Source organism: Setaria italica, chromosome V (genome assembly GCF_000263155.2).
Source record: "Setaria italica strain Yugu1 chromosome V, Setaria_italica_v2.0, whole genome shotgun sequence".
NCBI lineage: Eukaryota > Viridiplantae > Streptophyta > Magnoliopsida > Poales > Poaceae > Setaria > Setaria italica.
Window position 1 is genome coordinate 10,346,238 of NC_028454.1, and position 19,304 is coordinate 10,365,541.

General features: G+C 45.8%; 2 protein-coding genes and 1 long non-coding RNA gene across 5 annotated transcripts in view; 1 reads left to right on the top strand and 2 right to left on the bottom strand.

Annotated features, from left to right (window-relative positions):
- Nucleotides 1-690: 690 nt before the first annotated feature.
- Nucleotides 691-4,529, bottom strand: LOC101781502 (acyl-protein thioesterase 1 homolog 1). The gene is made up of 10 exons (XM_004968331.3): nt 4,359-4,529; nt 3,836-3,925; nt 3,638-3,743; nt 3,166-3,202; nt 2,979-3,048; nt 2,746-2,850; nt 2,256-2,406; nt 2,085-2,167; nt 1,152-1,245; nt 691-1,061 (listed from the first exon to the last, which is right to left on the bottom strand). The coding sequence occupies exons 2-10, from the start codon at nt 3,867-3,869 to the stop codon at nt 974-976; spliced, it is 768 nt and encodes a 255-aa protein (XP_004968388.1). The 5' UTR covers nt 3,870-3,925; nt 4,359-4,529; the 3' UTR covers nt 691-973.
- A 6,165-nt stretch (nt 4,530-10,694) lies between these two features.
- Nucleotides 10,695-16,816, top strand: LOC111257383. 3 transcript variants are annotated; one of them, XR_002677787.1, is made up of 4 exons: nt 10,695-13,250; nt 13,985-14,165; nt 15,271-16,020; nt 16,118-16,816. It is a non-coding gene; the product is annotated as an uncharacterized LOC111257383 (long non-coding RNA). The 3 variants fall into 3 exon arrangements; XR_002677788.1 differs by having other exon boundaries at nt 15,271-15,739; nt 15,812-16,816; XR_002677786.1 differs by having other exon boundaries at nt 15,271-16,816.
- Nucleotides 16,817-17,015: 199 nt separating this feature from the next.
- Nucleotides 17,016-19,304, bottom strand: part of LOC101781904 (cytochrome P450 734A6) — a 3,182-nt gene continuing 893 nt past the window's right edge. Inside the window, exons 2-5 of the mRNA XM_004968332.2 lie at nt 18,725-18,948; nt 18,386-18,633; nt 17,912-18,290; nt 17,016-17,806 (exon numbers count right to left, since the gene is read on the bottom strand). Coding sequence (XP_004968389.1) covers nt 17,348-17,806; nt 17,912-18,290; nt 18,386-18,633; nt 18,725-18,948 — 1,310 coding nt within the window. The 3' untranslated portion in view covers nt 17,016-17,347. The remainder of the gene's footprint in view (nt 17,807-17,911; nt 18,291-18,385; nt 18,634-18,724; nt 18,949-19,304) is intronic.

The window sequence follows — 19,304 nt, forward strand, 5'->3', positions numbered from 1 at the left end:
GTCCTGCGCTGGCTCCAGCTCACTCATGCAGAGTTTACTCGATTTGGGCAGATGCACTCGATCCGCGTGGATCGAATCCGTTCCAAACTAATTGGACCCTCAACACAAGCTAAACTCCACAAGTAACGGAAGTTGTCATGCTCGATAAATAAATACTACTGCGCGATGCTGTTCTTTGATGCATCGTGCCGACTGTCTTAGCTTGAGCTTGATGATGCCCAGGGCTCTTTAAGTTGCTTTTCTTTTGAACAGACCGGATGCTGTTCGAAACGTATAATCAGCCTGTGACATGTTTGTACGCTCCAAGGGTGCATTCTTTTCTGCAAAATAACTCTGTTTGCTTTATCCCACCCTAATTAATTTGCTGCGTTGTTTTACCAGAACAGATCTGCATCGAAATGTTGCACACGAGTTTCTCCAAAAAAAATGTTGCGCACGTACTCGTGTAAGTACATGCGCGTACACACACGTAGGCATAGTGGTACTGGCAGTCATGTAGTGCAACGGCATTGTAACAGCGATAGCATACGGTTGTCGTAATAGACAAAAAAGATTATTTGATTTAAGGCAAGACACACTGTAACATGTATATGTGTAGTTGTGTACAGTGTACACAGCGACATAAGCGACCGGTATATGTGTAGTTGTGTACACAGCAAGCAGTATTACGCACGTAATCGACCGGGTATATATACAACAAGCAGTCCTCGATATCGAAATGAGGAATCAAATAGGACAACAGAATATTTTAAACACGCATCATTACTGCCACAACCAAATAAACGTAGACCAGAAGGTGGAAATTATAAGCGTACAGGATTCGCAGACATGTCTGCGCAAAGAAAAGCTACAACATGGCCGTATACCCGCCCAAATTTGCTATTAATAAAACCATTTAACTCCCAGGAACAAACACAGGCATTATTTGGACACCACTACCCCGAGTCTTTCCCGCAGCAGCAGCATTTTCCAATCAAGACGGTGAAGTGCCGAGCTCCAAATTTGCTGTGAGCCATTTGCAGACTTCGTCCATCTCCTCCGGAACAGTGTAGTGCCCAAGACTTCAAGGAGGAGAGTAATTATCGTGGTTAACAAAAAAACAGAAAATTGCTATGTAACCAAGGTGTAGCTGAATAGGGGAGGTATCAAACCTATTGTATGACTTGAAGAGCACATTGGAAAATCCATTTGCCTTCAAGGCATCAGCAGATCTCTCCCCATGCTTGTAGAGAACTACATCATCAGCTGCACAAAAATTGGAAATGAAACATAAATTACTAATGGTGGCAATTTCTTGTTTATGAATCATCTGGAAGAACATTTTACAAGTAGTGGGTTCCTTGTGCATCATGGATACTAATGGTGGCAATTATGAATCATCGGAAAGAACGTTGTACAAGTAGTGGGTTCCTTGTGCATCAAATCATTTAGTTCAAGACACATGAACTAAATATTGTGGTCCTGTTAGCTCTAACATACAAGGGCCATTTGGTTTACGTCCATGAAAACTAGTTTATGCAACGAGAAGTGACACAATTTTTCTGACGAGTGCTACTACAAGTATGAACAAGGCAGCAACTCTTTTGGATTTCAAGCAGGCTACATAAAGAAAAAGGCCAAGCATTTCATAGGACCATTCAATCTGTTTACAGAAAAACAAATTTCCTAATGTCATTATTATCATCCTACATTTTGAGAAACATGTATGATCATTCCTGCTTTGCCCTAGCGAGGTTACTAGTGTTAGGAAAAGAGCTTGTTTTCTACTGGATGGTAGTTTAGGCTAGCAATTGCAATATGATAGAAAGAAAGTCACACAGGTCTATTGTTGATATTGAGTGTTACAAGCAAGATAGACTCGTTAGCTAGCCCCGATCTTACCCAGTGGAACCATATAGGCTCATATTTGAAACCTTGTTTATCATTATATATCATGCCTTCATCTTGTACATGCATAAACCCTATACTGCCTCCAGGCTGAATGTTAGAACTTAGAACCCTCCCCAGCAAGATGCTTATACCAAGCCAAGCATACAACTATTGACAGAAATTCTGGCACGCTAAGATATAGAACAGATATGCACCTTTTCCATGACATAGAAAAATTGGTATGGACGAAGCCCTTTGTGCAGCCTCTGGTGAGGATTCAATTCTGTTCTTCAAGGTCCTAAGATGACCACAAAGCATGAAGTATGTGAGTAAAAGCCCAGCAGTTTTTTCTAAAATATATACCACATCCATCTCATGGGACAAACCTGGCACATGGAAGCCAGCCACTAAGACCGACGGCCAAACTTAGGTTCACAGGGTATGGATTGGCATTTCCATATTTTCCATGAGCAAAGCAAGTTGCAGAGTATAGAGCAGTAGCAGCACCCATACTAAAGCCACCAACGCCAAGTTTGACTGCAATTATTAATGAAGCAGGACCAAAGGTTACAAGATAAATACAAAATTCCTGGTAAAGATCAAGTAGTTCTTTTTTTTTTTGTTGGATTGCCAATTTAATATGTTGAATTAGCCTATTTCTGCGGCAACATGCATGCTCTTTTATAAAAGTCCAAGAGTTTCATTAAGTGTATGGAACATATTAAGAAACATGCCCATGATATAACAGCAAAGGCCATGTCAGCAATCTCATTTCTAGTATTTGATTGATAAGATGGGATGAACTAAATGAATAAGCAACCAAAGGTAACCCATCAACAAACAAGAAAAGGGGGAAAAAGAACTTGAGAGACATACTGTCAGCGGGTTCAGTTGACAACAAATTTGCAACATGTGCTGCTGAGGCATCCATCCCCTCAACATCATCAGGAGCATCCTCTGAAAGATCAGCAACATCAAACCCTGCAAATCCAGAAAGAGCACAGTAGTGCATATGTATTAAGAGTGAAGACAGATAGTGATCCTAAAGGGATTTGATAACAATTAACATCCTTGAGCAAGGAAAAACAAGTAGATAGCACAAAGCTTACATGCAGTGGAGGGGAACCCTCCAAACACTGACACAGGTCTTGTAGGAGCAGTTGGGCATATCCATTTTATCTGAGTAGAGCGAAGATACAGAAAGAAACAATCATACTAAATTTAGCAAAAGAGGTACAAGATCAATCCAACACAGAACTTAAAGCATTACATATTTGAGTCTATATCCTAACTTACATTAGGAAGAGGAAGAGTTTCCAATAGTTGAGACCAGCTGCAAACATGACATAAAAACCATCATTCATGACAGTAACTTCCAAGTCTAGAATGCAGACCTATCCTTCAAGAAATTGACAATCCTGCATCGTTATATGCAAATATGTGCATGGTAGCGAGATGTCCATAAAAAAATTCAGCTCAGATGTTACTCCAATGAGGTGCAATGACTCTTCCATTGATATTTATTCAACTATATTATTACAGCATTCAGCATTCTGAGCACATAGGATTATAAAACAGGAATTGATGCTGATAAGGTGCTATTACAAACAATATGATAAGGATAGTAAGACAACATTCTTCAGTAGCACTACCTACAGTTAGTTCATAGCAACCGAAGGTACAAAGCTTATGGCCATGGTTAACTTTTATCAAATCTAGCATACCAAACACCACAAGCACGCCATTCATAAACAGGGGGCTTCCCTACCTGGCTCCATTGTCCCCGAGGCCGTGAAGCCAGACGATGGTGGCCTTGTGCGTGCCCTTTGGCCTCACCACATGCGTCCTCCCGTACTCGAATGGCCTCTTCGCACCTGCATCCAACGCATTGCATTCCATGGCACTCATTAACCCCAGACACTCATCAGCAACGACGACGCATCACCGATTATTAAACCGAACATACCGGTCGCGACGGAGCTGCTGCCGCCGAAGCTCATCCCGCGAACAATCGCCGCGCCTCCACACCCCCTCCTCGCTACAAGGCCCGCCAACGCTGCAATCCCAACAACGACGACGACGATTACAGCAGCCGACCAGCACCAGCGGGGGCAGATAAAGGCTACGCGGTGCGCGCGTGCGTACGAGGGAGCAGCGGCGGGCGCTTGGGGATTGGGAAAAGGCGGATTTGGGCGGCGGAAAGGGGGGCGCCTTTTTGGGTGGCGCCCGGTGGTGGTCGCCTGCTGACTGCTGTGGTGGGGTGCGGACCGGGGAATCTGCCGGAGGCCGCAGCGCAGGAGGGCGCCACCACCTCTGCGGCACGCTCCACCACTGCGCCACGCCACATGAGCGCGTTGGGTGGCGGTGGCAGGCAGGCAGGCACGCGCCACAGATGGAACAGTAACTGGCCGCACGGATTCGGAAAAGCGGTCGCCCGTGTGGGGAGGGGAGAGAGGGGGGGGGGGGCGGGGAGGTTGGGATTCGCGCACCTGCCGGCGGTGAGGTTGTCTGGCAGCGGAGCCGAGGAGGAAGAGGTCGTCGTCGAGGGCACCGGCCCGGCCGAGGCGAGTTCGTTCCGTGCTCTCTCTCGCTCGTCGTCCGGAACTCCGGATCCTTCTGCGCGTGGGGTTGGTCAGTTCTGTTTGTGCGGTGGGTGGCTGTTCCTCGTTCGGGGGACTTCGAAATGGGCCTGATCTCGGACTCTTGTTGACCCTGCCCAAAAAACTGGAAGCTACGTTTGGGCTTTAACATTCTTCAAATTTATTTTTAGTATGAACACGCATCTTCTTCTTATAGAAATTTCATTAGAATGCACCAATTTTCACCATTGTCTAAGTTAACAATCTCTAAAGCAAGTCACTATGAAAAAAGCCTTAGGATGGGTCTCATGACGGCAATTGTGCATAATGTCATCAATCTCAAAGTAACCAGGTTACTAGGTAAGACATATACTTCCATTTTTCATAATACACATAATTTTGGGCATCTAGGCCAATCAAGATGATACCACTTGTCAAGACAATTGCACGACAACTTTGCGCCTAACCAGCGGCAGGTGTTTGGATCATTGTCGAACTCGCGGCGTGTAGGACCACGCTGCCACAATGCCAAGTCCATTTTTCTCGCCGTAAGCTGCCTAAAGTTCGGCGACAAATCATCCGCCATACTTTTGGCACAGCCGCTTTTTTTGCATAGCGTGCAAAGACGTAGATGACCTTTAAATTCCATAAGTGGAAACATACATGCACAAACTCCATACAAACACCACATGTTTTTTTTCCGTATGCTCAGCCATAGATCATTTGCTTTGTCCATCATATACAAGTTGCGAAAATAATGCAAGGCAGCTAGAATGTTCTACTCTTTCCATCTTAAATTATTAGTCATTTTATCTTTTCTATATTCATATATTTTGTTATGAATCAGCTCCTTTTTACGGTACTAAATTAGGTGAAATTAAAACCGGAAGGAGCCATGCTAAATGGACCCGAACATGTTGGTACTGCAAGGACGAAGGACTAGATGCCTAGAGCCTTAGACCCGTTCCTTTTTTGCGTATGGTCGGAGATCACCAGCTCATCGCTGACGGTGAAACACGGATGCGAACAAAGAAGCATCGTGCAAAAGCTGGCCACGGGCCTGGCCAAGGACAAAGGCTAGTGATGCTCGCGAGGGCGCCGGGGACAAGGGCCAGAGGCGGGTGATCAAAAAAAAAAAAAAAAAAAAGCCAGAGGCGGGTGGCGTGGCACGCCAAAGCGAAGGGCAGGAGCAGGGGCAAGTGGGCGGAGCCGGCACTGCTGCTCGGATCCTCGCTCAGATCGCAGCGCACGCCGCGCCGCTCAGACGGAATGGCCCGGCCGTTGGTCCGTCCGTCGCAGCGTCCATGTGGATATGGCGTGGAACACAGTCGTCGTTGCCGGGTTCGATGCCATTGTCAATTTATCATTTCGGAAGAATTATGGCTGCGTCGACTACGCTTTCGTTCTGGCAAATTTTCTGTCAGGCCCTCGCTCCGAACTTTTTTAGGTTCCAGAAAAAAATAAGACTCGCATTTCCGAACTTATGCAGAAACGGAGAGGGAGAAGGCATGAACTACTGGGCTGGTTTGCTGAAGTCAGTGAGTGGCAGGAGGGTTTTTGATGAGCCATGAGTCCATTCAGAACTGGCCTTGTGCAAAGTGGGCCAACATACGTGGTATGATTGATTTACGGGCCAATTTGTCATACGTGCTTTCATCAAGGAAAGATAAGGCACGTTTGTTTGATGGACCTCATCGAAAACATAAGCCCAAGATAAGGCCCGTGTGAAGAGAACCACCGACCCCCTCCCTAACACACAGCCCAGTGCACCTCTCAAAAAAAAAAACACAGCCCAGTGCACGGAAACAGTCGGCCCTTTTCTTTCCCCTTGTAACCCTTGTTGCGATCAATAATTTATTATTCGTTTATCATTTTTACTCGGTGATAAAAATTAGTAATTAGATAAATATCAAACCTAAAACAACAATGTCAATGTACGTGTTCAATATGTTTTAAAACTTGGCTCATGAAATTTTAAAAATGCTGAAATAGCCGGTATGTTTAAAACCAAAACCCAGACTCGACATATTTAAAATGTTGAAAATACAAAAATAAAAATAAAAATGCAATATCAGTTCTCATCATGGTGTGTTAATCCTAAGCAAACATAAAGCTCAACGAAAACAAAAACGGAGGCACGCTACAACTTGTCTCTCGTCGTCCTTTCTTCCGCATCATTTCTCAAATCTAATTTTGTTTTGGGAAGAATCAAATGACAAGTGGCCTTGCATAAGGGAAAAATCATTATAAAAAACCAAGAATTACGGGCAATTACATTAGCAAAAAGGTTTTGTTCTAAGGTTGCTGCAACTGCAATTCAGGCCGGCGCGCACAACCCTCTTCAAACCGAAACAGCAGAAACGCTTGGCAGTTGGCACCAAAAACAAGCGGCGCCCAAAAACCTCCTTCCGCGCGGCCGCACTGACCGGCCCCGCGGCACCCAGTCGCCCAGGTGTCCTGCCCTCCTCTCCTCCGTTCAAATCCCCCCACACCGAGGGCAAAAAACACGGGCGGGCGATTGCGACACCGCGGAACGCGACGCCGCCGCGAATGATTGGGATGGGGGAACGGAGCGCGTGAGCGGCGCGTACGGGAGGCGACGCGAGGCGTGGCGGGAGGTAGATGATGACAAGCGGAAGCGGGCCGCGACAAGATCCACGATCCTAGGAGGCGCCGGTACATGATCGCCCCCTCTTCCCTGCCTGGATTTTTGTTCCCTTCCCCGCCCGCGCTTTGTCTCTACCCGCTTGGATCTTGCCGGATTCCTACCCCAATCATGGCGGGCTCGCCGCGCGCTAGGGCGGCTGTATCTTCATCCGTAACTATTGCTGCAGCCTGCTGCGGCCGGGGTGCGCCGAGAATGAGATAAAGGGGATGGGGTTGTGGGGTTACGGATTCCTGCGAAAGTTACGCCAAATTTGCGCCGAATTGAACCGATTGTGCCCCGGTCGAAGAATGCACGGTAGGATTACGTGCTTGACGCTTTCGACCTTGTGCGTACGCATAGTTGTTCCGCCAATGTACATTGCTCAGCTGATTACACGGAGAAACTGAATGCGGTGCACCTGTTACGTATTCGGTCCATTTTGGTGTTTCCCGCCACGCATTTTATAACTTTGGTTAAACTGTAGACTAATGATAACTATATTTTACTTGATTTTGCTGCAGCATGTGCTTGTATCAATATCAATTATTAGATTGTGGGGGCCAGTTCTGAATGATCTGGTCCGTTGTAACTAGGACTGTAATAAGTCATATTAAAAGGGTAACATTAATCCATTTCCAGTACTCTGTTCTCGCTACATTGCTTTCGTGCTTTGTTCAACATTGCATAATCTCCTTCTGGTTGCTCTTGGACAATGTGATACAAGTATTAGCAAGCAATGCATTCAGTCCCCATTATCCAAGTGCTGCCTTTATCTGCAGAACTACAGGCTCCAGACTGTTAGCAAACACATGGACTGACAAAAGGAATTGACTAAAAAATTTGAGGGGTCCTTGTTTGTTCTTTAAACCTTCTTAATAATATTATAAAACTGAAACATCAGTGTGATACATGCAACTGAAATAGAAAATTCATTTAGTAGGTCTGGTTTCAAGTATCAAATTTGTTCAATCAGTTAGAACCCTCATTCATTGAATATAAATGGAGCTGATACATCTATTTTAAACTTCATATGCATTCAATCTGTCTTCTTTATCTTAGCCCCCAGTTTTCTTGCAGAATAGTTCTATGCTTCTTGGCTGCTGTCCCTGTGGCTATCACTTGTAACTTGTAAGTTGTAACACCTGAGCTTATGCAAATGGCTTCAGTTCTGTAATTCTTATATTTGTTATACACAGCTGCAAAATATTCGAGATAGTTGTATTTGATTAGCTTATTTTGCATACCATTAGCTCAGTTAATCTATGTTAAATTTGATTTGTAGCAAGGTCGCAAAAGTCTCCTAAAAACAAGCTAATGACATACAGAAAACCTGCCAAATATATGTGGCAGACGATATTGGACTAGTTTAATAGATTACATGGAAGGTAGCCTAGGTTCTCGGATCCAGCGTGACTGAGAATGATTGTTATGACAGTAGATTAGAGGACGGGGAGGAAAATGAGATTTGGGTGGTACCTGAGGATTTGAGAGCGTGATCAGGTGCCAAAGTGGTAACGGATGAAAAATAAAAAAAATGTTTTGTGTAATGGGAAGAGGGGAATGATGACAGGATCATGTCCATGTCACTGATACACCTGAAGATTAAAACCACTCTCAATTAGCCGATGGACTAATGGTTTCTATTTGTTACCGGTGAGATGCTTTTTTTCTAGTTCTGGCACTATATGCGTAGACCCTCCATATCTTGTCCATGTGAAGTTATGTATCATTCCAGATCATATATCTTAGTAATTAGAGATTTTACTGTCAAGTGTACTAGTATGCCTTCATGGAAACTGAAGATGCCAATCATACTACATTCTGATTTTGACTACATGAATAATCAGTACATCTGCAGTCTGACAAATACAAACTTGCACCGCATTGAGCAGCTGGCAGCTGTTTTTCTTTTTCAATCTGAGAAGTCGCAAACTTGACATTATTGAGGTTGCTATGTTACTTGACTGTATTTCATCATACTTCGACTCTTTTCTGTTACTAGGATAACACTAAACCCTTTCTTCAAAAAAAAAAACACTAAACCGGTTTTTTTCTCAACGAGTTTCATCTTTTGGCTGCAACGATGATTCAATTAGTTTCTAGTTGGAGGAAGCTAGTTTTACAGTGATTTATTGGGATAGTGCTGTTCAAAATAGGGCATCGGCTATCCTGCTGCCAGAGCTATAACACCCTAAATCACAATTGCACTTAGATAAGTACATGTAAGCAAGGATGAATGCAGACCAGTCAACTCAGGTTCAGACTCTGTAAATATGATCATTACTGAATTGAATGCATACTGCTGGGCTAGCCTGGTCCTGAATATGTTCTGCTATCAGCTATGCTTACAGTGATAATACGGTCCTCCCTCCCGCCCCACATCTGTGCAAGAGGCATTGATTGCCAGTCTTGTGTTTATCTGTTCTTACATATTTGCAGTAATTTACCAATTATTTTCCTTAGGAAAGCATTGGCATATTGATGGGTTGGTAGCAGAGTTCAGAGACATATCTGCTTCATTTACCATCTGCGTACTCCATATATCTGGACTGTTCTTCCTCTTAAATGGCTTCTCGATTCATGTCAGACTACAGCGAGTAGATTTTAGTTCTGATAGCTTTTCACATCCTGTTCATGTCAGATAGTTTCAAGGTGATAATTCCCACCAGCATAGTTTCAAGGTGATAATTCCCTTATACTGGTGGAACCTGCCATGGTAAGGAGGATTGGAGAAATGAGCTGTGCGGTAATTAAGTTGCTCATCATTTTTAATTGGCCTACTGTGCCAGACTACCAGCCACCATTCCCTATTATACATGTGGTGGTACACTTTAAGAAGAGAGGAGCAGAATCACGTGAAGGACATGTGACAGCTTGGGTTCTTAGATGAATGGCATGATCATCGTGCCTGCTCTTGCATCTGACATGACAGGTATGAATCACATATTCCCATGTTGGTATGTTTCTTGTGGCCTTTGACAAGTTATACACCAATCAGTTTGGAAAGCTATGGGTTATTCAACATTTTGGTCTAGAAAAAATGTTCTATGTGATTTACAACTAAAATGTAGTCTATAAATTAGAATGATTGTTTCTCATAAATTGTTACCTAATTTTGTACTTTAGCCTTTTTGTCATTGACTGAATATGTCAACCTTGAATGTCAGGCAGGCTCTATGCTTAGATGCTGGGTATCCAAGTTAACAAATGAAGGCACATTAGAAATCCATAATGATCGGTGTTCCTGATGCTCTGGTGTAGAAACCTTAATAGATGAAATTCTTAAGTGAGTTTAATCAACAAAATATAAGATGTATATGTTATCGTTGTGATTTGGACCAAAACAAAAAAGACACTGTAGTCTTAGATAAAGAAATGTGCAGGCATGCATCTCATGCTGTATCATGGTTAGGTGTAGCCTAATAAAACAGAGTAAACATTTAATCACACTGATGCTTAGAAAACATTTTGAAAGTTTTTAGAAATAAAATGTCCAGTCTATTAGATATTTTGATTGGCATATTGAGAAAAATATATGTTAGCATTAATTATAAATTCACAATACAATCTGTTGATTATCATCTGTGATATGCTTATGTTGTACATAAATATGAGAGATGCATAGAAATGAATTACAAAATTGTCTTGTGGGGACTACAAAATGACGAGCCTACAGCGTTATGTGTGACGTAACTGAGTTTTGTGTTCTAATATTCATAAAAATGGTTACTTAAAACTTTGCTAAACATTTCGCCTATTTTTTCCCCTGATCTTGTTCGGTTCGATTGTGTCACATGCAAGTGTGTAACCTTGATTGTTAGGGCGTGTTTGGTTCCTGTCCAGAGCTTGCCACAGCTCGCCGCACCTCATGTTAGCCTGTGTTTGCTTTGTGACTCAACCTGCGGTGTGCTGCACTGGCCTCAATGGCCGCTCAGTGGTTTTTCTCAGCAATTCTTGCCAAAAGCTTGGCAACTTTTTTTTCTGCTACAAGTCTGGCGCCGCCTGAACCTCGGTGTGGCCAGGTCTGGTCGAGAACCAATAGATCCTTAGTAGTTTTGTTACTCAATTGTCTTGTGGGTATCTGCACCACGTTTTGCTTCTCTTTACATTTGAAGATTGATATATCGCTAATCTGACCTGTGTGATTTTCTTAATTCAGTATGTGTGTATTTGCTAAATAGTTCCATCTAAATCTGAACCGAAAAAAAACCCTAGAAACTCGATGTTTTCATTTTATTTAGCACTGAGATACCTATACACTTTTTTAATTATGTAGAAATGAAAGATTTTGTTACACTTTCTTTTATGTATGTCCACTTAGCTCAATGGTTAGAGCTTGGCGTTGTACTAATAGCATATAATATTTTGTACAAATTCATCAAATTGTGCCTCTGCCACATACTGACATACTGATTAGCATCATTTAGCAAGTAGTGAATAACAAACCACTGGATTATCAATAGTATATAACAGACTTTTTTGTTTGTCTTCATCCAATCCCTATCTACTGACCATCGGGTTCATTATTCTATTAGCCTATCTCGTGTTAACTGTGCATATCTCCTTGAGCATTGAAAATTTTAGGATATGAAACAAGTTCTTCGATAGTTATGAAGAGTTCTAATGCATGATTACCAGCCATTTAAGAGCTAGTTTGGATAAACAATTCCCCTTGTGGATTTGAGGGGGTCGACTCGAGGAGGAATGAACTAATTTCCCCCTCAATTCGCCAGTCCCCTCCAGTCCACATGGAGAATGGGCGTATTCAAACAAACCCTCAGTGGATATGACTGTTATCCTGCATTTGCTACTCAGATCATAAAGACGGCTACAAATGCATGTATAGAACACTTTGTGCAAGATATGTAATATCAGCAGTTAGTTATTTATCTTCAAATCTGCTCTCAATCTGGAGTGGACTACGTCATTGGGTCAAGCCCCACTGGAAGTTATGGTAATGAAATACTTGTACCGATCTTGCTTTGCTCCCTGCACTGTGCATGCCAGTGGATGCAGCTAATTTGATAACAGCATTGAATTCATTTATCAATTAACATAAAGGTAGCCAAGCAACTGTCTTGCTTTGAGGGCAGTGAAAGCTGAAAGCACTTCAATCATCAGGAAGCAGCTTGGCGCGCTGCTGCTGTCTACTACTCCCCGACAGATTGGCATAATTCAAGGGCCAAGGGCCACAACGGTTTGCATAGACTTACTGCTTCAAGTTAATCAGACTAATCAGAAAACAGATGTGCTACTTGATGAAGGATTTGAGTAGCACAATGGTCATGGAACTTAGGGAATGTACTGGGGACTTTTAATGGTAGTTAACTAGTAGATTTGGGGTCTTCGAGGTCTCACTTGCTAAGTATATGAGCTGGAATCCATGGGGCTGTGCACTCCATGCATGTCATGCTCATCATATCTTTAGAGTTGGGAGAAGGTTTGGTTGGCATGTGAGTGTCCCTGTGATTTGTTTTCTGTGGTGGTATTGGAATTAGGGGAGAGCTTGGGGGTTGTTTGTCTTTGTTAAAATACGGCGTTCCACACCCCCATCACAGCTGTGCAGACGTTGGTCGGACGGCTGTCGGAGGTACAGTTTGTTAACAGACGGGAAGCTTTCTGGAGGATCTGCTGTGCCATGTGACGGTAGACCCTCTGGATCCTGTCATTTGGTCTGTGCCGGAAGGTACGGGAGAGGGGATCTTTTACATGTATTTTCTGTCACTTGCTCAGTGTTTTCTTGCTTCAAAATCAGGTCTGTGTTTGGTGGTAGAACCAGTGCTGCAATACACAATGGTGGACCATTACATTAATTCATTCCGTTACCCAGCATGTGCTCTGTTATGTTTCCGTACCAGCGGCTCATTTTGATTCGAACCTTTGCTGCCTCTCATGAGTTGTTGTTTGTTTAGGCATTTCATTTTCCCTCTGTGCCAATCAGTTCCAGTATAGCTACACCCTGTAGGTGCTGCAGAGAAATGACAAAAGGACTTAAATTAGCCTTGCTACTAGCTGACAAGATATTTGTGAGGTCTACTCAAATCTCCTCAAGAATCAAACGTGATGTATTGCCTTTATAACGACAGTGGTATTTGTTTCTGAAAAAAAAGATAAACAGGAAAGCTTCGCTTGCAAACAATATGGAATCTGCAATGGTAATGCCACTTTTATACCCTTCTTAAATTTGTATTTTGAGAATTTGGCTTGAATGTTTTGTAGTGTTTCACAGTAACATTGGGCCTTCCTGTATCGCTTCATCAGTGAATTCACGTGCATATCTGATTTATTGTTAGCTCATATTATTTTGAGTATATTATAAATTACACAAGTACGTAACAGTATTTATAGTAGATGAGTGGCTGCACAGTGCACTGATGGGTTAACAAGTCACCCTTCCATCATTGTACGAGAACGTACTGTGTCCATTTGTTTTTTAGTTGGCCTGACTTAAAAAGGCAACAAGGTTCCATTTTAGTGCTGGTAGACACTTTTTGTAATGACTAAGTTATGTTTCACCACTTGGAGGTTCTGTACTAGTACAAGTGTTGCACAACCTTTAGTTTTTTTTTAGAAATGCAATATCCATATAGCATTGGTATGCATGTATCCTGATTAATTCATTACTTTATATATTACAGTATAAATACCAGTATAGGAGTGCCATTTGTTTTTTATCACATGGAGGGTGCCTTGATTCAGCTACTTTACATTAGCTGGCGATTCTGATACTATAATATCAGCTACTGTTATTCAAGTTCTTATGATCGTGCAATCTCTTTTTTGTAGTATGAATAATTATTACATCTCGTTTCAAAAAACAATTATTACATGAAGACTGAAGATCTTTTTTGGAAAGCTCCCCAAGAGTGAATAATTATTTGTGTTTCAGATTGATTGGTGTAAGGAAAGAAGGTTCCTGGAGATTCACATACTTGACTAGCAGCAGAGATCTGGAGATTATTGGTGAGATGTACAAGCAGCTGTGTGTTGCCCCTAGGAGGGGAACCAGATTGCACAAATTAACAAACAAAAGGGACTACAGTAGAGAAAGGACAAGAGATGATTCCCTGGTATTAAGAGATCCACTTGTCCCATCCCTCCCGACTTTCCCTCCCTTTTCTGCTCGCGGTATCCATTTTGAATTTGTATCATCCTGCAACATGCATCCAACCATCCTAAAGTCCGAATCCATGGTCCTTATCATTTGCTACTGCAAAGTACTTCTCTTTGCATGCTTCGATCACATGAATGATGAGTCCCGAAAAGAAAGCTAGCCTGTTATGATCATTGCATGCAGAAATCTAATGTTGCACACTTTTGCACCATGTTGTGAATTTGCATCACGCATTAGGATCATTTACAAATGTCAGTGTAGTCCCATGCTGTCTGATGTTTTTCACTATGCTCTGCAACGGTCCTAACCCTCCTAGTGAGGCTAAACATAACTTCCTCCTATAAACTTGTCCATAAGTTGCTCATTTGTTTATGTTTCACGACTTTTCATGCCGCCATCGTGATGATAAAGGTGTTTCTAGGCGTCCGGATTTTGATAATAAAGCATGCTTCTCATGTCGGCTAGGGGTAGTGGAGGGCCCAGTATCCCCAGTTGTGTGGTATGCAGTAGTTAGCCCTAACCCTATTCGTGAAAACAATCAACAGGGTTAACCCATTGTGTGTTTATTATAGTTGCAAAGGTGATCATGCGGTGTGTTGGGGTCACATGCTCTTTAGCATGTCAATTGCCTCATTTCTTTATGGCACGTTGCTGGGATAGGGAAGAAGAATGTCATCTCACTAGTATGGACTATGGAGGGCAAAGGAAGGATGCCCTCTGGCACATGCCTTCCGTTATGGGGACCAGAAACACATGGGAGCTACAAATCTAGAGCTTCCCTTCGAGAGGAACACGGGGGTGGAGCCCTTTGGAGATCTCTAGGATGAAAGCTTTCTTCCCCATAACACCTCCATTCCCCTCCCGACTTGAATTCCGAATTAAATTGCATTAATTGGTTGTATACATGTGATTGCTCAGAGTCGTAACATGTTAACTTTCAGTTGTATTTTTCTGGAGCCTGTTGGCTGCATTTGCGTCTTGGCACTAGACAAAAGTGGTAGCGAACATGTAAAAACACTACGGTTCTGAATTCTGATATATTTCAGTGTCTGTTGTTTCAGCATTTCTGAAAGGAAAAGGGTGGGTAGGAATGAAGCGACAGCCCTAAAGGAGTTTGGCAATACCTTGTGGTGAAGAATGGGCAATAGATGTTGGATGTCGCGCTGCCATGAGTTTTTTCTGCTTGCCCAATTGAACCGGACCTTGGGAAGAAGAGAAAGGCATTTGATGGAGGCAACTCCCTCAGGTGGGGAGAAGAGCCTGCGCTCCACCTGGCCAGTGCAGTGGCTGCTCTGTTAATGCCTTTGCCTTTTTTCACGAATGAGGTAAAAAGGAGCCATGCACTTGAAACTTTGATTCTGGCAAGGAAACTATACATACCGGCATCATGCTACCACTTGCACTCTGTGAAACCTTTGATGCAGGAACAGTCCGATGGGGTATATGTAAATGCTGCTGTACAAATACAGCACACTTGGCAGAGTACCTTTTGTTTTCCTACGGATGAATGATTGGAGCTGTAGGCATATGGTAGGTACTTTTGGTTTTCAATTACCCCTAGACGGCGGCTTGTTTGTGCTGATACTAGATGGTTTTCTGCAGCTTGTGGAGTGCCCCTGATTCTTTAACACAAGAAGCAGCACGAGTCCAGCAAATCACAGCCGCATCAGCTGCTTGTAACAGCACATCAGTCGTCATCATCAGTATATCTAATTCCGGAGTTGCAAGACATTCTACTGTGCAAGACAACTGTGCCTCAGTGCCTGCATGGAAACCTGCAGTTGTTTAATCCCGTAAAAACCGGTAAGCAGGTGAGCAGGGCGGAGTTCTTGTGCTCCATGAAATGAACCTGAGCTGTACTACTTGGCATGATCCAGATCCAAAGCTAAATTTGAATCATTTTTGCAGATCCCAAGAGCAAAGCCCTCGCCTGCCTGTCGCGAGTACTCGCTCACTCACTGCTCCCCCACAACCGGTGGAGTCAGGCCAATCCAGCGGCATTTGCAGGTGGCCATCTCACCACCCCATCGCCATTCCGCTCTCTCGAAGCAACGCAATATGGCAGTGTGCTGCTGCTGTGCCCGGCCAGCGCAGTTTGACAGGGGAGATGAACAGTAGCAGGGCCGAGCGCCACCACCACCACCACCGCGACAGGGCCCCCCAACCCACTCCTCGCCGCGCCTTTATGGGGAGGAGGCGAGGCTCATCGGCCGCTACAGTTCTGGTCCTCTGGTCGGCCCGCGGCCGGTGACAGCTTGGTGGCCGGCGGGGCACCGTACCAGTACAAGCCTTGGACGCCATCCATGATCTATCCAACACATTGATGCCGCGGCCTCGCAGAGAGGTGGCAATGAATTGAAGCTGATGATGGATGGGGTGGTGGTGGCGCACTGGCGCTGGCAGATCAGAGCAGGTGCTGATGATTCGCATCGTACGCCGCCGCTGCCATCAGTCTGGTTTATATCCACTCCACCACCTGCTGCTGCTTGCTTTCTTGGCTGCCGCGTTTGGTTACTCTTCCGCCGGCTGTGGCAGTGGCACACCCGTTTGTTCCCTTTGCAAGGTACTCTTAAATGGCCAGCACCCGGCAAGGCACCCATCTCTTCCTTTAATGGCTTCTGGTCTGCATCACAAGAGGACCACAGAGAGGAGAGAACAATGACAGGGAAGTAAACAGACGCACTGTGGTCATGCATGCATCTTCCATACGCCCGCATTCCCCCTTTTGGCGCTCTCTTTTTCCCTGGTCACCTTTTTTTTTCCTTCCTTCATTCATGTATCAAGAACAGACGGGACACGACATGTGTACAGTTTGCAATCCTTCACACACCAACCACACCCGGCAAAACCTCATCCAAGATGGAAGGAAGGAAATCATCAACCCAAAACGACTGAAAAATTGGGAGGCACAGGTCAAGCCTTCTACGCTCCTACTCGCTTCTTCTCTACTAATCTAATCTGCTGCTGCTGCTGCCGTCTTCAGCAGTATATATATGTTAGTACAGTACAGTGGGGTGCTTCTTTGTGCTCGTCTTGAGGACAAAGCAGTAAGCTCATCTTGAGCCTGAGGAAGGTTATTGGTCATTCTGCCAGGTGCAATCGACACTGACAAGGTTGGTTAGTAGCTTCATCATATTCTCACATGCCCCGATTATGATCGGACGGCTCGGATGATCGAGGCCGGAAGATGACCGGCGCCCCGTACTGCGGGTGGAGGAGCATCAGGACCGTCGGCGCGTGGAGGTAGCTGGGAGATAGCCGGAAGTCGAACCGCTGGAGGATGATGGCCACGGTGAGCTTGGCCTCCAGGAGCGCCAGGTTCTGGCCGATGCACATCCGGGCGCCGAGCCCGAACGGGATGAACGCCGTCGGGTGCGCGGCGGCCTGCGCCACGCCCCTGGCGAACCGCGCCGGGTTGAACTGCGTGGCATCAGGGCCCCACAGCCGGGCGTCGTGGTGCAGGGCCATGATCGGAATCAGCAGCTCCGTGTCACGTGGGATCAGGCACCCGCCGAGCTCCACGTCGGCCTTGGCACGGCGCACCGTCGCCACCGCCGGCGGGTACAGCCGCAGCGTCTCGTTCAGGATCATCCCGAGCTGCCAATGAGACCCCAGCACGAGTCAGCTCATCGCCGGATCGGACATTGTTAATCTCATCGGGTGATCAGAGAATTTTGTCAGGGAGGGGGCGCGAGAGCTTACTGTCTTGAGCTTGACGAGCTGCTCGCGGGAGGGGATGTCATGAGCGCCGCAGACGTCGAGGACCTCCTGCCGGGCGAGCTCCTGCCACTCGGGGTGCATTGCGAGCACGACGGTGGTCCACGTCAGGAGGTTCGACGTCGTCTGCTTGCCGGCGAAGAAGAACGTCTTGCACTCCTCCACGATGTCGTTCACGGTGATGGGGCTCACCTTGCCGCCGTTGCTGCTCGCGTTGATCATGAGCCCGAGGAGGTCCTTGGCACACCCGCTGAGCTTCTCGTCGTCTGCGGCTTCCTGTCGCCGGCTAATGAGCGTCACAAGGTTCTTCCTGATCTCCTTGTCCAGCTTCCACGAGCTCGTGTTCTTCCTGGTTGGCAAGAACCTGTACACATACACGCATGGAAACCATGTCAGTTCTTTATAGATAATTAGAGCACAAAACATTGAATTATGACGTCACGTTAGTTGATTGGTTACCTGTATCCAGGGATGAAGACCTTGCGGAATGCCTCGGAGGCGAAGGCCATGAGCTGGGTCTGGAGCTTGAAGACGGCCTTGCCGTCCTCGTAGCTCCGGCCGAAGGCCGTGCGGGTGATGGCGTCCTCCGTCACCACCTGGAACCACTCGGACACGTCGATCTCGACCTCGCCGGACCCCGCCGCGGCCATGTCGCGCCACTTGTCCACCATGTCGACCACCGTCCTCCCCACGAACGGCAGCAGCAGCTGCATTCCGTCCCAATGTGCCATCAGTACAATTCACCACAACAAGAAGAAGATCGTTGCAGAGGCAAGGCTTGCAGGCTGGCTGTCTGACCTTGAGATTCTCCATGTGGAACGCCGGCGTGAGCACCCGGCGGCGGTGCGCCCACTTATCGCCGCGCAGGCTGACGAGGCCCTCGCCCTCGAGCTGGCGCACCATTGGGTGCGACTCGTAGCGGTCGAAGTGGTCGGCGCGGGACACGAGGATCTCCCGGATGAGGTCGGGGTCGGCGACGGCGAGCCTCGGCGTCGGGCCGAACCATATCAAGAACGTGGAGCCTGGAGTAAGGAAGAGGCAAGATTAATCAGAGAGCGAGGCACGGGCCGTGAGCGTGACAAGCCGACGACGAGGCAGCCAATGATTGGCCAGGGAGGCCATGTTACACCACGTCAGCACAGCAAGCATCCCACCAGCTGCCAAGGGGAGGGAGGCAGGGACGGGACATGGCAGGGCGAGATGCCGGCGATGCCGACGCAAGACAACACCACGTAGTACACGCCGAGGCGGAGCAGGTACGCTACAACACCCTGTACCCCCGCGGCCGCGGCACACGCCGCGCCGCCGCTGCCCTACCGGATGGCAACACGACACGAGGTGAGGGGCGCCATTTGCGGTTTATCTAGACAGCAGCTAA

Bases quoted from the DNA above. Each gene is read 5' to 3' on its own strand.
- LOC101781502 (XM_004968331.3), bottom strand. From the start codon at position 3,869: ATGAGCTTCGGCGGCAGCAGCTCCGTCGCGACCG. The intron at 3,203-3,637 runs GTAGGGAAGCCC...TCATGTTTGCAG, and splicing joins CTCGGGGACAATGGAGCCAG to CTGGTCTCAACTATTGGAAA. The intron at 2,407-2,745 runs GTATGTCTCTCA...TAATAATTGCAG, and splicing joins GTCAACTGAACCCGCTGACA to TCAAACTTGGCGTTGGTGGC.